This window comes from Falco cherrug, chromosome 6 (assembly GCF_023634085.1).
Source record: "Falco cherrug isolate bFalChe1 chromosome 6, bFalChe1.pri, whole genome shotgun sequence".
Taxonomy (NCBI): Eukaryota; Metazoa; Chordata; class Aves; order Falconiformes; family Falconidae; genus Falco; species Falco cherrug.
The window spans coordinates 19,512,448-19,534,481 of NC_073702.1; the positions used below are offsets into that span (position 1 = coordinate 19,512,448).

The window sequence follows — 22,034 nt, forward strand, 5'->3', positions numbered from 1 at the left end:
AAAGACACTGAAAGAGACAGCCAAAGTTTTACTTACTATATGACATGAAGAATAAGAGACTAAAAAATTTTATTCTGAAGCGTATTTTCTTTATATAAATACAAATGCAGAAGAAGAGTTGTCAAGGGAAGTGAACGTTTAGGGATAATCAACACGTTACACCATTTTCAACTGTTTATGATGTGGATGGCCACTCAGACCAGGAAACAGAATGACCTTTTTTATTTGCCAAAAGTGCTGCACTGCTGTTTATGTTTTCATCTTTTCCTCTTGTAACACCTTCTGACCTCCCAACAGGCTTATAAACAACTTCTGTGTAATCTGTAACTGATCCCACTTTACTAATTTGTCTCCTGTTATAATCCAAAACTATAGAACTGCATACAAGAGCTGAGAGGAAAACAATTATTTCATTCCATTAATATTTTCAAGCTTTCAAGCTTTCCTGTTCTGCACCAGGACAAAAGCTAAGTTCTTTTAAAAACACGGAGGAAAAACAGCAGAAGTCTGCTGACACAAGGAAAAATGGGAGAGGCAAGGTCATGGAAAGCTAGTAGCTTCATGTTTACAGCAGTCACCTGAACCAGTTAACCTCCTGGTCTTAACCAGGCAGAATAGTTGAGTCTGGATGATCCTTATGTATTAGCTCAATGGTTTACCACACCTATTGAAGCAGTGGCTAAGATGTTCCCCATTTTGACCTCTGTTGAGCTGAATTTTCATCCTAGAACTGACACATATTCCAAGCCAAGGCCTTTTTAACCAGAACTTCCTAGCAGAAGGTGATTTGGGCAAGTATGAATTTACCAACAAAATGGTTTTGCGTAACTCCTAAAAAATGATCATCCAGACAACTAACTAGCCTTTTCAAAAGGAGCCCATGCCATGGACCTTACATCTGAAATACACATACACAAATTGTTTCCAACCACAAGCATTAAAAAAGACGTATGTGTAGCTTCTCTGATACAGTAAGAGGTCACATGGGATTGTTTTTTCATAATTTTAGAAGTGTCATCATCCATCTTTTTCACAGGGAACTGTTACTAAGTTAAATTACATTATAAACTATGCATGCAGTTATTTTTTCCAGAACAAGGAAACTAAGACTGCAGCTCTTACCTAGTCACATCTCTAGGAGTTAGAGAAAGCAGAATAGAACATCATTGAGCATCATGACTCAAAAGTGTTCAGACAACAGCCAAAAGTGATGCAAAGGGACACTGCGCAGATGTGGCAACTGCACTTGCTTTATAAGCATAAAAACTGTAGTGGATCTTCATCCTGATGACCCAGCCAGAGCCTTACCTCAGAAAGTAGGTCTGAAAACACTTACACCCAAAATCTCCTAATGTACAATTAAAAAGGAAGAAAACCTACTTTCTCTGAAAGTCAGCTTCCTAGACAGTGAAGGCATCCAGTTGACTTCTCACAGTTTACATGCTTATCATCTTTGGAAAGGGGACTACTTCTGGTTACACATATATTACAGCATTTTCAAAAATACAGCACTGCTCTTTAGCTGAAGGTGAAAAGCACAAACAGCTGATCTTACCTCTCCCAGCGCTACAGCTGCTAGAACTTTTAAGTACTGAAACAGTTAATAAGATAAATCTAATATTCCCCCTGCCAATTTGTTGTAATTTGAGAGGCTAAACTCTTTATTCTTTTTGGCATCTGCTTGAAGACTCCTGCTGCCTGCCTAATCTTGGTATCTGTTTTTACTAGTTTTACGAAAGGTTACATTTCTTCCTTTTGAATATAAAACCTAGGCTAGGCTGAAAGGTCAGAAGAGTTCTCTTCTAGTAACGAGTGTTAGAGAAAGCCTCATACACATATCATTTTACTGGAGAATGAAGATTTTTTTTAAAAAAGAAGTTATAATCCAAATAAATGCTTCCTTTCCCTTCATCTTTCACATACATCATGAAGAAATTGTTCCCTCTGCAGACTGATACAGCAATTTATTGTGTTTACTTTAAACTAGGCAAATCCTTTCCTCAGTCTTCCTTTTACTGGATAGCCTATCTCCATCCTTAAAATTACTTATGAATATACATCATTCACTTAGGTATTCATAGTAAAAAGTAATAAAAATAGATCCAACTTATTTCATTAATTTTCTTTCTGCAATCTTTACTACCATTTCTCTTCATTGGCTTCATTTTTTGCCAAACAAGTGTGTATGTAAATTTGAAGTTCCAAGTTTTACAGTAAGTATTTTCATCTTTAGTCAGGGATTTGATTTCTAGGGATATGATCAGGAAAACAAAGCAATGGTTTTGTAAGCAAAGCTGCCTATGTGAGGGCTTGAAAGACAGGGCTCTGGGTTGCCAGTCAAGGCTGAAAGCAAAACATTTCCCTGTATGATGCTTACTTAATAGATGGTACAAAGAATTTTCACTTTATAGCTAGTTCAAGGGAGCAAGTGTGCAACCATGTTATACAGCAGTTAAGAAACCACAAACTGAAATCTAAAACAGCAATCATCTTCTCAGCTTTTAATAGTTACTGTAATACTAGAAGGAGGTGATGTAACCAGTACATTCCCTTTGCCTGTGTGACGCTTCCTACTCAAGAAAGAAAAGGATTTTCCCTTTATTCAAGGCCATAAAACTGGCATCTTTTAGAAGCACTTACAGATGACTGACATGAGATTTTTTGGTATGGAAAAATTATGACCCCAAATTTACATAAAGTTAATAAAATTGTTACTGGTAAGAAAAATCTACATGCAGTTTTTATGGACTTACTTCTTTAATTTTTCATTATGTGTTTCAGTTCTGCTGAAACTGCTTCTGGCTTTTGGAAGAAATTTGAAGTACACCAGTATTTATCCTGAAGAGTCTAACAGTGTCTGTAAAGCTAGTTGTCTTAATGGATACTGTCTGTAACAGGAATATTTTATGTAAAACATTCAGTCATTACTGTTTGAGAATATTTTAATCTCACTAGAACTGAATGAAGTGTTATTTTAAGGCATTTATGTCTTCAGAGTACTAATTCCAGGTGAATAGAAGTTTAGGTGGCAGGCATCAAGGAAATTGCATGTAGCATTCAAAACCATCAGTTGACATTTACAATAGCAGTATCAGACTGGACCAATGGCCCATGTAAATTCATACCCAGCCTCCTTCTGTAAGTAGTTAAAAACTACATGTTTCAGGGAAGAGTGAAAGAGTTCTGTTCTCAGTCTGGCTGCTTATACTGTCCTTTCAGTGGGGTGAAACTACAGAGTCAACAACCTTCTCTACAACCAATGATTTTTTGACTGCTGTTAAATCAGCATTTTGAGTCATATCGAAGCTCAATAAAAGTATCTGTGTCTGCTTTAGCCGATGCCCAGTGTCCCTCTTCATAGCCTCCTGTGGAAATAAGTTTTCACACAGGCATTACATGTTACATGAGTTAGCTTTCTAAAAGAGATTATCATATTTTATAATACCTTATCTTCAGCCTTTCCTTTTCAAGGCAATTTTAAGTTTTACTAGATTTAATTTATATAATATTACTGAATTTTTGCAGTCATTAAATACCCAGGCTAGTAAAAACAAACAAAAAACAGGCTTTGAGATACAAGGAATTGCATACATCAGTACAAATTAAAGTTGCTGCTTTCAGTTAAATTCCATTCACGTTGACATACTTTTAACAAGTAATCCCTAATCCAACTCTTTTCCCTTATTTCTCTTATCTTTCCTAAAAATCTCCAGTTTTCCTAAAAATCCAGCATCTCGTGAACCTCAGATGTTGAACAAAGAGTCTAGATAGAAACTTAAAATACAGTATCTGCTTTGGATTTCCAATGTGTTACAGCCTATTGAAACACTACTATTTGCAGCTCTAAAGGCTTTTGTTCCCTTGAGGTCTGATGCCTTTGAACAGTATGTATGCTACTGCTTGCACTGTAAATACTCTTTGCTTTATATAAACGTGTGTGTAGAACATACATGTAATACATAATACCCTAAAAGAGCCAGCTATATTGACAACTTGGTAAGGAACACACTTTTACTTCCTAAGATGACAGACAAAACACTGCCACAAGACAGAAGGAAAATCTGGCTTCTCTGAAGTAATGCTTTTTCAGTGAATTTCCAGGATGTTTAACAGTTCAAAGAACTCAAATCTGCTAACTGCTAACACTGATTAGACAGCCTTCCATAGAAGAGGATGAAACAGATACACAGCTTCAGTGTCATTCAGTCATGATTTGGGGCATTTATAGGCACACCGTGACAAGCAGCAGTAATAAGTTAGGTGAGAAGGAAGACCACTGAGAGACTTTTTTAAACAAAGAAGGAAACATGCAGATTCATAATGAAATGCTCGGGTCTAGGTGGTGGGATTTTTATTTCTTTGTAATTAATATCCTATCAAAGTGTAAGAAGCCAAATCTTGGCTCCACTACTATAAATGGGAAGGTACAACTTCACTTAATTGATGAAAGCTCTCGAATATAGACTAGAAATGAAGTAGTTTAGTACTGAAACTATAATTTCAAAACTTTTCAAAGATGTGAAACAATTATGAAGAAGACTTACGAGTTTCAGTATCTTGGCAGAAAGTGGCAAACAAAAATACTAAACTTCCAAATGAGACTGCCTAGAGCACTAACTGTGAACTCTCCTAACAGAAATACTTGTACAAGAAATTTAAGATTTTCCTTAAATACTGGTAATAACATGTGATTTAAATAGATACTGATTTCAGTTTGACTTTCATTATGCTGTTCTACACCAGCTTAACTCCACTGACTTCACACATCTACTTTTAAGTTCTGCTAGTTTCAGAAAACCAGAATTAGATGCAACAGTTTAAAATTCTTTCTCAAGAGAAATGGTCCTAAATATTCATATATTCACCAGATTTTCTTCTTAATGTATCCCCTATTTCTCCCAAACATGAATCCAAAATTACCTCTAAATTTTCAAAAGATTTTTTTGCATCAGTATCTCCCCAGTATATTGGCACCTTCAGTAATACCTTTTGTCTCTGACACTGCAGTGCACATGCACCAGAATTCTGTGTAACTCAGTCACTTTCTATTTTAATCTAGAAGGAGACTGACTGAACAAGTCACCTATAAACTTGAATTTTACTGTGCATTTATTGGCATTCTAAAACAGTTCAGTGAACTGCCTGTTATGTGTCAATCCTTTCAAATGTTAAGCAATAACATGGTAAAATTAAAGATGGTGTGTGAATATTTGGAAATGTCTTACAGTTCTTACTTTTTTGTTCTAGAATGTAAGATATTTATTCATTGTGGTCTGTATAATAACATGGCTTCAAGATTTAACTTTCAGATAATAATTTTTCTACACTTAGATTTAGTTTTGGGGTCAGACCATCTGCAAAGACATTGAACAATGACAGTGGAAATAAAAACGTTTCACTTTGCTCACTGCCTGAATTTAACAGTATGTATACTCTGACAAGCCATGGGCAATTTGAATTAATCTCTCACAAAAAAGATGGAGAAGTGAAAACATCTTTAAGGAGAAATTTGTCATCAGGAAAGTCACAAAAATATCAGTGCAAGAGGGAAGTACAGAATCACAAGCTACAATGATTTCTTTTTTCTTCCTTTAACACCAGCAATCAGCTGTTTTTAAGGCATCATTTGTATTCTGTTAAGCATGATATATACTGAGGAATCACATTTATGTGTGGACAGTCACAGCTGCTTTGTATGAAAGCTATGAAAAAAGCGGTTTTAGGTTAATACACATTTTGCATTTGTACACTTTAAAACTTGCCACTATGTAGAACTATGCAGAATACATGATATGTCTTTTTTTTTTTTTGGCATGACTACATGCACTTACACTGTTAACATGCTTACTCTGGTAGGCCTACTGTGACATGGAAACTGGTGGGGGAGGTTGGACAGTCATTCAGAGACGTGAAGATGGCAGTGTGGACTTTCACCGGACATGGAAAGAGTACAAGATGGTAAACAATGTCTTTTGTTTTGAAGTCTTATTATTAGTCATTATTGTCTGAAATCTAATATAGTAAAGTAACATTAATATCATACTTAGAATGTAAGCAGGTTTTAAAAGTTGGCTTTGTCCTTAGATGTTCATTTAGAAAGCGTCAGAGTAGTATAATTGTTTGCCTAAGCAGACTTGCAAAGTGTGATGTTTGCTTTTAAAGAGAAGCTTCATATCTCTTTAATCAACTGTTCTGTGATACGTCCACATTTTTTCAGTTATTTATATTTGTGTTTCTAGTGGCAACAGTAGAAGCTGCTCCAAATCTACTGAGTAATGTTGATTCACATTTCAGATTCCCGAGTTTGCCTTTGCTGAAATTAACTTCTTGAAATATCACAGATCAATAACCCTAACAGACACAGTAAAATTTTAGTTGACAGACTGAAAACTTTTAAACTTAAAAACTGATAAAGTGATCACTTCAAAAAACAAAGCAAAGCTATTTAAATAAACAACTTGAATTACAGGGATTTGGTGATCCTGCTGGGGAGTACTGGCTGGGAAATGAGTTCGTTTCTCAACTGACTAATCAGAAGCGTTACGTTCTTAAAATACACCTGAAAGACTGGGAAGGAAGTGAGGCATATTCATTGTATGATCACTTCTCTCTAGCAAGTGAAGAACTAAAATACAGGTAAGCAGAAAAATCAGATCTGAATAAAAAAATCTGATAATAAGCATTCTAGATTGTGTACATGCATGATCTCATTTCATAAAATGATGATGGTTTTTCAGTTCACTCATAACAGTTGCTCCATTTTTCACCTATTGCCTGAAACAATTTTTTTTTGCAAGGGAGAAAACGTGTAGTTTACTAGTGCATATGGTGAATGTAACACACAAGATGTGCAAAGATGAAGAGATGGTATGGTATAGGATAGGTGCCAGTACAGCAGCTGGCAGTGCACAGTCTTCAGACAACATCAACCTGTCTGCAGTTGCTACCACATCTTGATTCCATGCAAGAAATAGATTTCCGGAAGGTAGATGACTAAGAATAATACTACAAGGAGATTCCCCTTAAGTCAGTGGCTAGTATGAGCTGGTCTGATGTCATGAAGAGCACACTGAGGTAATGCTGCCACTTTCTGTGACCCACTGGCTTGTGACCCACTACCTGTGAAAATGAAGTTAAGAGCAGATGTCCAGTCTCACACACTGTCAAACTTGTAAATTTAAACACAAGATTTTAATGAACCTATTACTTACGCTCCCATCATTCTGTAAAATGTAAAGCTTCTCAATTTCTTCTTACATATGTGGTTTAAATAGGAAATAATATATATTTTAAATAAGTACTTTATATATAAATAAATATCATAGTATTATACATTTTAAATAGTATAGTATCACACATTTTGAAATAGTATCAGCTGCGTGAAATATACAGGCAGTTCATACTATAGTCTCCAGGCTCTCTGTAAATGCAGTAGATAGGTATTGTTGATTATAGAAGAAACTAGAGACTCTGCAGTGTATAACAGATACTTTCCTACTACATGGCCCATGAAATTTTTATCTAAGAGTCTTAAAGATTCACGGAGCTTCAGGTGACTGGACAGAAAAATTGTCTAAATTTAGATGAATTTTTCCAAGTTTTCTAGCAACTATTTGTTGTAAACAAGTCAGTCTGACACCTGAGAGAACTGATGCTGTTATTTCAACTCAGGTCTTACATGCAAAGCAATCCAAAACTATCAGCATCTCTCCCATTAGATCTTACTGCCTTAGCAGTATACAGTTGTCTGAACTCCAAAGCAAATATTTTTTCATCTGGAAACAGTTAGAATCTACAGCAGAGAATTTTGTAAGTAATGCTTTAAAATACTTATAAGGCAACCTTTGCAAAACGGCTCATTACCTTTGTTCATTTAAAGTATTAAAAATTAATTACTGAAAACTAAGATGATTGACTGCAAATACATACTTTAATATGCAACCAAACATGGAATGCATCATAAAATGCAGTGGTTTAAATATATTTACATTAATAATTATATTATAAAAAAGAAAAAACCTTGCAAAGTATCAATTAAGAGCGTCTTCCATTGCATTAAAAATGACAATATATTCTTAATGCTGGAAGGATTACGAGTTGGGCCATAAAACTCAAATTTCATAGATTCATAGAAAAATTGAGATAAGAATGGACTTTGAGTCAAAATTCCTGATTTCAAAGGTCTGAGGTCAGACCGGGATGCTCAAGGCTTTATCTGGCTGGGTCTTGATAACCTTCCAAAGGTGGAGACTGTGCAACCTGTTCCACTGCTTATCTGTCCTCATGGTGAAGAAGGTTTTCCTGTTACCCAGTCAGAACAATTTACATCCACTGCCTCACACCAACTGATATACTAAGCCATACTTTAAAAAATTTAATAATAATAATAATAGCAACAACAACAATAACAATAATAATAATAATAATAATAGACCAAAAGTCTGCTTACATTAGACTTCAAATGATAATTGAAAATCAAACCTAGGCTCACACATTATATTTGGAACCTTTAATACCATTTTTGTTAGAAACTGGCTGACAGAATTTTGAAATCATCTGAAGACAGAATATTTAACTTTGTGAAAGAGATTTTTGAGAAAATCTGTAACGAACAGATCTTTTAAAACCTAAATGAATAAAAATTCATTTATTAATAATATTTTCAAATAGAACATATAAAATGGGTTAAAATTATCTGTTAAACTACCAAAGACAGCATCTATCATAAGCAGAGGATTACGTGAAAGATGAAGACTGATCTGGGGACAAATTACTTCTCCACACAGAGTCAGATCTCTTCCTTAAACAAACAGAACGCTTCTGAGAAGGATGAACTATTTGATACAGAAATGAAATCACCAAAGAGAGACTGTGGGAGCAGAGGGCTCAAGTCCTTCCAATTCAGGGTAACACAGTAATAGCTGTGTAATTGCCTCTCCAGTTTGGTGCCCTGTGCGTCTCCCCACTGAGACTGCATCTGCACCTGTGTAAGCCCATCCAAACAACACCAGCCTCGCTGAAAGCTTATCTTGCCAGGAAATTGAAGTACACTTAAATACCTGTGACGATTTAACAAAAATAAATCTATGAGGGTGTGAAAAGGAGAAGTAATTAGGAAAGTGGAAAGGGAAATACTGAGCAACTCCTAAAGTACCAGATACTAGTAGGTAATTAGTAATCCAGGTCATGCTATTATGTCTTGTAGATGCAAAGTTGTAACACTACCTTGCCGTGTTGTGCTAACAACAAAATAGGAATCAAAAAAGTTCTGGTTTAAACTTTTGAACTTGATTAAAAAAATAACTGCACACAATATACTTACAGTACTAAGAAATGCATGATGTATTTGAAATTTTTTTCTTCTAATATGACATGAACAAAACAGTCATTTCTACAAATGTAGAGGCTATTCATTAGAATATTACGCTCACCATTTCTGCTCATATGAAAACACCATGCTGCAAAACAGCTCACAACAGTACATTGGCCAGAAGAGAACTTAACTGTTTGAACAGGATATTTATTGCAAATGATTCCATTATTATTTTGCAGATCAGCTACCACTAACTTCCATGTAATAATTGTTTTTCCATTCCTCACTTTCTACAGGATCTACCTTAAAGGACTTACTGGGACAGCGGGCAAAATAAGTAGTATAAGCCAACCAGGAAATGATTTTAGCACAAAGGATGCAGACAATGACAAATGTATTTGCAAATGTTCACAAATGCTAACAGGAGGTAGGAATGTTTTTTTGTTTCTCCGTCTTCCTATTTTTATTGGCACTGAAATTGTCTAGGAGATAAATTATAATTTCAACTTGGTAAATTTTGACTATTGAAGAAGTCCAAAACTCACAGATAGAAACACTAGTACAGTGACTCCAAATGAAATATTTTAACATTTGACAGAAGTTAGTTGAAGTAAAACATGAGAAGTTAAAACTGGAGGAAAAAAGTCTCTGAAGTTGGGGTACAATAAGCCTGTAATTGTGGATCTAATCAGAGAGAGCAGAGTCTTCTTCCAAGGAAAGAAATAACATTCAGAGGTCAAAACACTTAACTCCCCCCCAAAAAACCCTCTACCCTTGTAGAGATTCAGTTAGTTAGTGAAATGGCTCCTGATTCTTTAGGCACAAATTCTTTCCCCAACTATTGAGGAGAAGAAAGCCCCCCAAAACTGTTGTATACCATACATGTCACAGAAAGGTATGAGTATTTAATTCCATATTTCGATATTATTATGAAATGGCAAAAATACACCACATATATGAGATAGCTGTAGTTTTCTCATGATTGTTCAGTAGTGGAGTTTTAGGTGGTATTTTTACCTTGAACCACACAAGCCATTCTGTAATTTGTTAGTCTAGAATTCCACATTCTGAAATGTGGGCAACTGCTTTGTAAATTTGACTTCTGTTCCTGTTACCTCTTAAGCAATGGTTTGTTTCCCTATAGCACAAGTTGCAAGACAAACAGCTTCAGTTTATCCAAAAGGATAATTGGATTACTGCCCTGCAAAACAGAACACACACATTATCACCACCGTAACAAAAGTAGAAAAATATTATCTTCTTAATAAAAATAAATTTTCCTTATGACCCACTAACAGGTCAGGACCACAAGGATACAAAATAAGTTTGGGCTGCTTTTCTTCTCCTTTTCTTTCTTACCAAGTTTCAGCACGGAGGTTTCAAACTGATCTGCACAGAGAACTGAAACAGATAACTGAATTAATACTCTAAGAAGAATTAAGAAAGGAACTCAGATCTGTGAAGAACAATAATTTACCAAAGAGCAGATGAAAACCAAAGACAACTCAGTATCATTATAGCTCAAGTCAAGTTCTGCCCTCAGACTGTCAACAATAACATTTTATATCAATAAGTTAAGCTTGATTGAAGACCTTCCCTTCTCAAACTACAATGTATTAAATAAGCTTCAAAAATATGTAGTTAATACATAAATATGTTTCTTTTCTGAGTATGAGGGAAGTATTTTATACTGACACTTCCAAATTATAAGAATGAAAAACTGGGTTTAGATTTCTTTCTCATTTCAGGACAACAAAGTGTGCTTATACACTATTTTGAAAATCACCTCTGCTGATGTTTTTCTTTGTTTTCTGTCTTGCAGGATGGTGGTTTGATGCATGTGGCCCTTCTAACCTCAACGGAATGTATTACCCATTACGACAAAACAACAACAAGTTCAACGGTATCAAGTGGTACTATTGGAAAGGCTCCGGATACTCTCTCAAAGCCACGACTATGATGATTCGACCAGCAGATTTCTAAATGCTTTTGCATTATGTGAATTATGTATTTGTATAGTCTTCAAAGACTTCATTTGCTGAGCTTATAAACACACATCTGCAACTTGTCTCATTTTCAAGTCCAGAAAAATACGCTAGTGTTCTGAAGGGATCAGTTCAGTACAATTCCTGAATTGCAGTAGCCTTGATCAGCTAAAGCTCATATTGTTCAACCAGACACAAAGTCTAAAGCATCAACCTGATTGATATAATAGTGATTTGGTGAAATGACTGAATAAAAAGAACATCCAAGAAACTGTCAAGACACATTAAGGACTGTTTTACTGATCATTTATGTTACGTATGTGTTAGTAAATAACTGGAACTGTGAAAAATACCTAAAATAGTTTTAGAAATACGCATTTTGCCTCATCACTGAACATTAAACATTACTCTAATATAAAACACTTAACCAGTAACTATTTATCTCTCTGTGTCATGTTTGCCTTCTGTGTACATAAAAAACTACTGTCCTGTAATTAGCTCAATACTGTAGTTAATGAATATGTTCTTTCCCCTCATAGTGTCCTAAACAAGTTCTTACACTTATTCAGGGATTTTTTTCCAATAGCCTGTATTACTTTATTTAACAGATGACAAATAACATTTAAGTACTTTGCATTTATTCTTGGGAAATACCATGTACGAAAATCACCATTTCTTTCAGTTTGTACGTACTGCTGTCACGATCTTTAAGTTACAAAAATCCCTGCAAATTACAATATAGTGTGTATTTCTTTGTATTTTTGTGAAGATTGCACTTTTTTTCTTTCCTTGTTATTTACCTGTAAAATAACTGATCTGTATTTTATAAACTGAGACAACGGCATTACCACCAGGTGTCCGGTTGTCTATGACAATCTGTTATCACCTGGTGCTGTAGTACATCTATAAGTTTTGTAAAAATGACCTAACTGAAAAACATATGCAGGTTCTTTGATACCATTAAATTCATGCTTATGACTTAAGATGCAAATTACTACATGTTAAAAACAGTAAAAAAAGAAATCTGAAATTTATCTAAATTAATTCTGTTGGCTTTTTTCAGTAAGGTTAGGACTTCTCCCTAGGTGGGCCCTTAACGTATGCAACAATGTGAGTAAATTACTCTACTAGGTGATGTTTACTTTTTTTAAAATTTAAGTACTGTATGCTTTAAAATTGTGTACTGTACACTAAAGTTCACATTAAGAAGATATTTCTTCATAAATCACACAAAATAGTTTTGTGGAGATTTTTCCCCAAATTAACTTTAGGTTTTAATTCTCATGCTTAGTCTTTGCCTTGAAGTAATATTTTTGTAAACTTTTAATTTCAGTGGATGACTGAATTAGTTACAAGGCAAGAGCATCTCTCATATCAGAACGAAAACCCCAGACACAATGTTTCTGGAGGCTTACTTAACTAAAGGTATTCCATCTTAAAAACAGTAAAAGATTTTGAGAAAGATGGAAGAAACTCTTCATTTTATACAGACAGTCATTAAAGCTGGTCAGAGTACCCCACCACCACTCTTTTTCACTGAAAATGTGTCAGCATTACTAAAGGGTAGCAGAGACAAGAAATACTTCTTATATTACTTCATGATCTGATGTTAAATAAACCTAACAAATGTAAATTAACAGTCATCATCTGAAGAGCATAAAATAATGTATTTAAAGATTACTATTTAATATTTTATTCTTTCTCCTCAAAAACTTGTAAGGATATACTTATCCCAAACTAAAAAAATTAGTTCAAAAATTGCTTTCATGAATTTCTAAGAAATGTCTTAAAGAGCAAGACTAGCAGGTGGCCAGCAAGCTAGTAAACAAGCTAGACAAACCAAGAAGCACATGACATACCAAGAGAGGCCTAGAGAGCTGGCTTTTCTCGGCCTGGAGAAGGGAAGGGGAAGGGGAGACCTTACTGCTGTCTACAACTACCTGACTGAGGACACAGGGAAGATGGAGACAGACCTTCTTGGCGGTGCGCTGCAATGGAACAAGAGGCAGCAAACACAAGTTGGAATTGGGGAAATGCATTTTCTTTTTAATTTATTCATTTATGACCATGAGGGTGGACTGGAGAATCCCTTGGAGCACAGCACTGAACCAGACAACCTTCAGAGGTCCCTTCTGATCTAAAATACTTTGTGATTCTATGAAATTTAATAGAAATTCTGAGTCTAGATTACTGTAGTGTTTCATTGCATTTAATTAGGCAACTAAAGAAAATACCCCCAATATTTGAGATTGTATGCATATCCAGCCCAATAGTCTAAAAAAACCCAAAACCAAAACCAAGAAAAGCTTCTTAAAAACCATGATTGAATCTGGGACAGTATGAGTGCTCAACCTGGCAAAGGAAAATAGTGCTAAGTTTTGGTTGACTTTACCTTTCATTATTTTAGTAAGAAAACACTATATGACAGGAATAGTTACATATTGCATGGTTAGTTTTGATTTGCTGAAAAAAAGTCTTTATGAGGCTTAAGGCCTTTTGATGACTATTCTGGGAAAGTGATCAAAGATAGTGGTGTAGACATTGAATGGATCAATTGTTTAATGACACTTTTTCATTTTTTGGGAAAATGGAGTAACTCATCAACAAGAATGTAGAATTTCAAAGTGAATGCTTTTAAATGACGTTTTAAATGAGATTGCATGGCTTAAACTGCAACCATCAAAGTGAAGTGAGAGGACCTTTCAGAAGGAATGCCATTACTGGAAAAAGAAGGCTGCAACAACTGCTTTGGACCTGACACAAACAATTAAAATGTAACAGCAAGATAGTCCCTTCTTTTAATTCCCTCCTGTAATCAAATAAACAGTATTTAAAAGTGGAATGCACTTCCATTTTCTCTAAATACACAAGGAAAGGAATATGAACATAATTCATGCTCAAATAATTATTATATCTTTAAAAATATGGTATCTGTTACAGTAAGAAACCAGAATGACTCAGGGAATGATTGGAAAAGTGATGGAAATACCACCTTGGACACTACGTTCCTCTGCAAGAGGAGCACATGGCAAAACAAGTGATTTAGGTTCTCAGCACAACCATAACGTCCCTTAATTTTATCTTGTCACCATCTCTCAATCTCATCCTCCTCCTCCATATTTCTGCTTTAGGAATAAAGACTGTAAACGGAATCTACAACCCCAGCAGGAACGACTTTCAAAGAATGTTATGTATGTTGTTACTGATGGTACACTTGGTTATTAAACAAAGTAGTCTAAGAAGAAACAAAATTCAAACCAGCTTAATCTGAAGTACTGTGTTCTTTTTTCGTACAAATAACAGAAAAGAGGGGAAAAAAGAGCATGCTGCTTATTTTTCGCATTTTTACCATTCTTAATGTATTTGCTATATATAAAAAAATGAGTTTCTCCTTTTAGAAAAAATACTACATTACAATGGATGATTTGGTTCTTTGGGCTTATTTCAGAATAACTACTACAGTTTTCCTACACTTTGAGAACATACAGCATATACTCATGAAATAAAATCTTCACCTTGAACACATAAACTTACATACAGATTTAGAAAGAATGTTAAAATTAACAGTTAATATTATAGTAAAGTTCAAACCCCTTTAAATGTTCTTTCCTCAAAGCTTATATGAAACTTTGAGAACCGAGTAGCAGATGATAATATATTTAACTAGCTGCTACAATGTGTAAGAGAAATTGTGAAACCTTTTTTGGAAAAACTATTAAAACTATTATTGACTAGTAACCTGCTGGAGTTCTACTTGTTTTAAAACCAAAATAAAATTACTGTTTAATCAATTACAACACATGGAGTGCAGATACACTAGGGCACAGACACACCATGCCCCTACATACACACTTTCGCACAAATGCACAATTCAGTACTTGGGAATGATCACTAAAGGCAAGAAAAATGCTTCATTTTATCCACATAGTAGTTTTAGAAGCCCACATAAACTTTCCTTTGCCAAAGTAATTTCTGGACTGAAAATACTGAATCCATGATCTGAATATTCTTTCTGTTAGGTGATAATGTGTCTCTCCAGCTTATATACAAACACAAATATAAAATACACCAAAAGAAATAAAAGGATGTTTATACTTTAAAAAAAAGCTAGTTTATTCAGAAGCTAACTGGTGAATCAATTTTTTGCATTTTCCATGCAAACCAAAAGTTTTTGCATGCATTTAAAAAAGTAGTGGAGAAAGGAGAAAATAACACCTTACAGTATTTGCTTTAGAAAAATATTTTTTCTAGTACGCTGCCTTGTTGACAAAGCCTATTTAAAGGGCCAGTCATTTCCCAGATAAACAATAGAAAGGTCACAGGCTTAAAGGGCCATTAAACTTACAGGAGCTGCAGGGAAGCTGGATGAAAGCTCATACGGTTCCTCTGAGATCCAATGGCCCAATTCCAAAGACGACAGAACCTAAAATAAATTAAGAGGTAACTAGAAGTCTTCCAGTTTCTAAAATAGCAAACTCTTTGAATGTGTAATTAGAAGTAACAGTGCAGTTGTAATAGTTGGTTTGATATTTCATTTACCCAAATCAAATGATTCACTGAAAAATCAAGCAATCAGAAAGATAAAAATTTTACAAGTGAAAGAAATCATTAAAATACCGAAGTCCTGTTTCTATGCATGGCTACATTAAATTTGAAAACCTTGTGAGAATGTTAGAAAATTCAACTTTCTGCATCATGATACATAAAATTAAAGATTTGAAAAGGGAAGTCACACTGTATAAGTTCTGTTCTCTTGGTTCAGTTAATCATTGAACTTCATGAAGTTTCTGTTGACCCATTTCTCCAGCCTGTCAAGGTCCCTCTGAATGGGAACACCTATCTGGTGTATCAAACGCTCCTCACAGTTTTGTAACATCCACAAACTTGCTGAGGTTGCACTCCTCCCCATCATCCAAATCACATATGAAGATGTTAAAAAATAATGGACCAGTATCAATCCCTTCTACTGACTGGGATTATGCAACTATTGTATATAATCCAAATTACATATATAAATAGCTTGCAAAGAAGAAAAGTTCAATTCATTCTCTTTATTATCCTCCTTTGTCAATGACATGTGGTAGAGTACAAAAAAAGGATGCTAACAGTGCAGAGTACCAACTGTCTGGAAAATACATAATCCGTTGTGTTCAACTGAGCTCTGAAACATTGGATCAATATGATTCTTGGAGACTAGCAATCCTAACACTTCAGATTACTTCCAGACTTCTGTTCCCATCAGGGCCACCACAAAACGGTTAACAGAAATAAAACTACTTGAAATGGTTGTATTTTCAATTTCTAAATATGCTGGTTTTATTTTTTTTTTTTTTATATATAAAACTTTCCCCAAACTACTCTATCCAGTATTTTTCCTGGGCTGATTTTCTAAACCATTCTTCAAAACAATTTATCATTATAAGTTGCAACTGTTAAGACTCCAATACTAAAAGCCTCACAGTGTTCAGAGACTATGCCTCAAGTGGTAAAAGCATCATCTTTATGGGAAAATGGAAAAAGACTGAAGCTCCTACCATGGCTCTGCCCTTGAGTTGTACAAAGGACATTTTGCTACTAATTTCCACACAGTCTAAATTCTGAAGCACACTGGTGGAAGAGGGGTTTATTCTTCTCATTGGCTTCATCAATGTGATTGGAGCAATAAAGCCTCTCACATTGGCTGGCAAGTTCTTTACCATGTTTGTCCACTGTCACACAGTTCAACAACTTTCCCCTTTTACAGATAACTGAGCTTCACAGCATCCTTTCTGTAGGTGCCATCTGGCACACCTTAAACATGAGTTCCAAAAAGCATTGTTACCCACTAGTGAGAGACAGCACGATTCATACATGCAACCTTAAAAAGCACAGCAACCCTCAATACCTTGGCTGCTCCTACAGCAACAGGTAGTAAGTGAACGAGGAGTGTACCTATACCCCCAAAATGAGATATATGGAATTTATTAGAACATAAATCCCTGTGTTCAGGATAATTCTTCTACCCCTGGCAGTCACATTTTCCCTACATAGTTCTCTAGCCATTTCAAATAGATGATGTCTGTTTCTTACTGTTAGCACAGCCATGCACCATTAAATTGTTGTCATTACTCACCTTGGAACAAGCTGAATTTCATCAGTGCATGAAATTATTACCATGCTTGACTCACAATTAACTGAAATATTCTGTATTTTTTTATTCTTTTGGAAGATGCCGTACAAATCCATATATGCCTAGTTTTAATGTACATTATAAAACTTTACCTCATGAAATTTGGGAACCAGTGCTATGAAATGTTCCCCTTAGGCAAAAACTGGCATAATAGGTATCAAGCATGATAAAGTTATCCTTTACACTGTTACAGCTCACTAACTAAACAAGGTTCTAAACTGAACAGTCTGATGATAAACTAGTAAAGTAAATCTTATAAAATGGCCTAATTGTATTTAGGAAAAAAAAAACCTTTCTGCAAAGGGCTGTTTTGCGCTGAACCTGTTGCTGCAAGAAGCAAATGCAAACTGAATTTAGAAAGTAATTTTGTTATTAAAAACAAGTTCTATAGTCTTTAGTGCAAAGTAGTTTATGCTTGATGACTTTCAGAGGAGCTAGCAACCTGTAGTATCAACTGATACAAAAGGTGGTGCTTTGCATGATGTGGCAAGTGGTGTTTTACGTGGGAGGGGAGGCGTCCAGTTTTGCAGGCTATTGGAAGTGAACAGTGATCATTTTTATTTGTTAATAATGAAAACCAGCACATCTTCAAACTTACTGTTGAACTTTGACTAAAATCCAAAGAATATTATGTTTACTTTCAGAAAACACACAACCAAATATTTGAAAATGCAACAGCTGTACAAAAAGGAGAAAATAATTCTATCATATTAAATCTAAAAATAAGAGATAAGCACATTAATAAGTCAATGACCTTTAAAAACTATTCAAAACACAGTAATGCATTGCTGTGTTTAGTGAAGAAAAGCATAGTAACTTCTTAAAAACATAGTTAAGACTGCAGCTTAGGATTTTAAGGTAGTACCTTAAAATAGTTACTTTTTACAAGAATACTGAAATCTGTTAGCTTTATACTTATAGTCGTATATATTTATTGCAAATAATAGAAACGTGTAAATCCAAGCCATTTTTCTTTTAATGACAGTATGAACTGACTTTAACTGAACCAAGAAAACTGTAATGCCTAATACAATTCTTAGACACAAGCTGCATGAAAATAACTTCTTTGTAAATAACTTTGAGGAGGAACAGATGTACCATGCTGTAAAATGTGTACATCATGTCCTTATAGTACCAAAATGATGTTTGTACCAAGAGTAGCAGGCAAACAATGCAAATTATTAAGACATAATCATAACTAATCTCTTGGGTTTAAGCAATCCCATTGCATTTTCCAGGCCAATTATATGGTAACAGCCTCTGTTAATCCTTGTAGTATTTACAGAATTTTGTTTAGAATTTAATTTTGTTTATCTTCACAAAAGATGGATTAATGCTTGTCCATCATGGTTCTGGAATTGAGTACAAAGGCATCATATCTACTTTCCTACATAAAAAGAAAATTAGATACAGAGTTCATGAACAGGTCCTGCAGTAAATAATTAGGTTACCAGTCACCAAAACATTCAGTTTTCATGAACAGAAAGGCAAAAGCTCTCCATTCTAAGTAACTGAAATTTTGCTTCTGACTTTGGCAGAGACAAATTTTCAACCAGTATATTTTCATAGCAACACTAACAAAATGGTTCAAATTAATCTAGGACGAAAACAAGTTATGATTTGCAATATTATCCTTGAGTAAACTGTGTTTTATTGTTGTCAGTAATATCTTCATATTCAACAGTTCCTTAGAATGTGAAAAAGGGCTACGAAAAGCTGAAATACTTCAGAATATGTGTTCATATTGAGAAGAGCTATCTAGAAGTTTTCAAATGTGCAGTTACAAAAGATCTAGCTTAAAATGTTGTGATAAAGCAGTACAGTATGGATCAAGCATGAATACTGAGTATAGGAGTATCAGAAGTTGGCAAAATACAACTGATAACACTGAGATATTAAGAATGTATCCAGTTCTAGTAGGATGCAGTCTTGCTGGTCATGGAGGACCAAGAAAGGAGGAAATAGGAAGAGGGAAGAGAGAAATGCATAGTTTTTCTGTGGCATTCTTACAGCCTTAAAGAATGTTTTCCTTTGGGTTTGAACTCAAGATTCAAGTTGATCGATCTTATGTTACTATATAATAGTTCCAAAGTATGGACTATTTTATCTAATTCAGCAGCAGGCAACCTGTATGGCATGGAGCTCCAACAAGTGTCCTGCAGATTATACAGCTATATAAGGTTAGCCTGTGTGCAAAGTTTTCCTTTGCATATCCATATTAGTTGTGTTCTTTTATTCACACCATATAGGAAAATTTATGTCACACATCAAGTTCTCAAGGGTCTGAAAACACACTCCTTGACTAGACATAATTTAAGGCCTCTTACCCATCCAGCTAGCATACTGATCATACGGGATTTATGCTTGACTAACTCATCCTGAAATATATAAACAGAGTGCTATGAAGATTAAACCTTAAACAGTAAGTTTGATATTTCTCCAACATCTATCTTTGTAAGTTTTACCCTTTTGTCAGAAGAAAAAAAACCATTGCAGCCTAAATTATCTCTCCAAGTTACAAGCAAAAAGGTAGAGGTAAGTGATATTTTAGCTTTTTAAAACATTAAGAAATATCTTCCAAAAGACAATTATCACTGCTCAAAATCAATACCATTGGTATTTTACCAATGAAAGTACTATGGCAGGATTGACTACCATATAGAAAGGCATTTAAAAGACTCAGTATTGTAGCATTAATAAAAGGAAAAGATTATTTTGCTTAAATGAAATTCTCCAGACTAATCTTCTATGAAATTCCTCATGATGGTTAAGTAAGGCTTCAGCTTTCTCTTCTCTAGTTAAATTATTCAGTTAAAAAAACTGAGTAAAAAGATGGCAAAATTATGCCAGTGGCACAATTAGAAGTAAGACAATAATGCGCCTATGTGATAAAATACATACATTTAACCAGATCAAGAAATATTTTTGTAAGAAGGTCAAAGCACTATTTTATTTCAGTGCAACAGATTACTTAATTACTTGAGGAATTAGACATTTATGGACAAAGCTATATCCAGCCTCATGAAAGGTTTAGGCACAGTTCTAAAAAAAATTAAAAATAGCAATATTCACAGATAAACAGATATTATAACACTGAACAAACTTTGATTTGGAGAACTGAATTCTGAAATTTTTCTCTAGTTCCTTCTCATGCAGCTCTCCTAGTAACTTCAGAACTTTGTCTAAGCAGCGGCTCAATAAAACGAGTGAAGACAACTTCAGCATTTGATCCAATAATATTTACAAGAACTAACTAATCCTTGGAACAATTCCATTTAACTTACTGGTATTATAAGAGGGATAGATATGATCCTGTGATAAGTCTAAAAGGTAGACTGTAAGGCAGCAAGAAAATCTGGCATTGCTACTAGTCAGTACTGGTCTATAAAGAGTATGTGTTGATGTTTTCACCATGGATTGGTTCATAAAAGTGCAGCGCGTAACATGGGCAATGAAATTTCAGGACAGCAATTGTCAGAATACTGATTATCCAAATACTGCCTTATGAACAAAGATAGGAAACTATTTTACTGGACTTTTGTACTAGCTGTCTACATCTTTAGCTATTTTAGTAGTTATTTGAAGCTTCTTCTCAAGGAATTATACAGCTTTTGTGTTTACCTACAATATTAGGAGAAAGGAACTTACACCAAATATGTTATTACTTGTTTAAAACTGCATACAAAACTAAGTGTGAGACAGATATTTCAATGTATTTCATTCACAGACACAAAGAATCATGTAATAGTCGAGGCTGGAATAGATCTGTGCAGTTTGTCTTGTCCAAAGCCCCTCCTCAAATATGTTCCTCTTAATGCAGCCAAGGGTGCTATTGTTTTTCGGTTGTTTTTTTTTTTTTGCCACAAAGACACATTACTGGACCGTTAATGTGACTAAAGATGCAAAGCCCTTTATTCCAAGGGAAATTAATCCCCATGAACTTCTGAAACCCCCAAGGTGTACCATAATAGCATCTTCAGATAACAACATGTACATCATGTAGGACAAGCTTCACACTGGTTAAGTGCCAGACAGCTTGAAAACAAACAAGCAAAAAGAGTTTGTTTTCAGCCCAATAACTAAATTCTGAAGTATTTATAAGAAAAAGGAAACCATGAAATTTAAAGTTATTCTACAACCCTTTTCAGTATAAAATGAAGAGCTATTTCCATATAAATTCCAGCTATGTTTTAGAGCTCTGGAAACATGAGGAAAGCTGAAAAACTGTCATTTGCACTGTCAGATCAAGTAGTTAATCTGTATTATCACAGTGAACAACTGAGGTGTTTAATCCTGGGCTGACAGGTAAAATCTTTACCTGGTCACTACTCACTCCCTACCCCAGCAGGATTGGGGAGAGAACTGGATAGGCAAAAGCAAGAACAACTCCCCCCTCCCCCACTCCCCGCCCCACCTTGTGGGTTAAGATAAAGGCCACTAATAAGTGAAGGGGGAAGAAAAAAGTTCTAACACCCCCAAGTAATGTAAAAGTAATCATTCCCACCAGCAGACTAATGCTCAGCCAGTCTACAAGCAATGGCTGCTTTGGAAAAAAACCCTCCCAGTT

At 34.8% G+C, this 22,034-nt stretch overlaps 2 protein-coding genes across 3 annotated transcripts in view; one reads left to right on the forward strand and one right to left on the reverse strand.

Annotated features, from left to right (window-relative positions):
- The window catches only part of ANGPT2 (angiopoietin 2), a 46,528-nt gene extending 31,492 nt beyond the window's left edge, over positions 1-15,036 (forward strand). For both annotated transcript variants that reach the window (XM_005441875.3, XM_027809135.2), the window contains 4 exons: positions 5,857-5,958; positions 6,470-6,636; positions 9,610-9,740; positions 11,136-15,036. In XM_005441875.3, the coding sequence (XP_005441932.1) occupies positions 5,857-5,958; positions 6,470-6,636; positions 9,610-9,740; positions 11,136-11,296 (561 nt within the window). In that variant the 3' untranslated portion in view covers positions 11,297-15,036. The remainder of the gene's footprint in view (positions 1-5,856; positions 5,959-6,469; positions 6,637-9,609; positions 9,741-11,135) is intronic.
- MCPH1 (microcephalin 1) overlaps positions 1-22,034 on the reverse strand; it is a 135,585-nt gene that overhangs the window by 69,243 nt on the left and 44,308 nt on the right. The window contains 1 exon segment of the mRNA XM_055713904.1: positions 15,644-15,721. Coding sequence (XP_055569879.1) covers positions 15,644-15,721 — 78 coding nt within the window.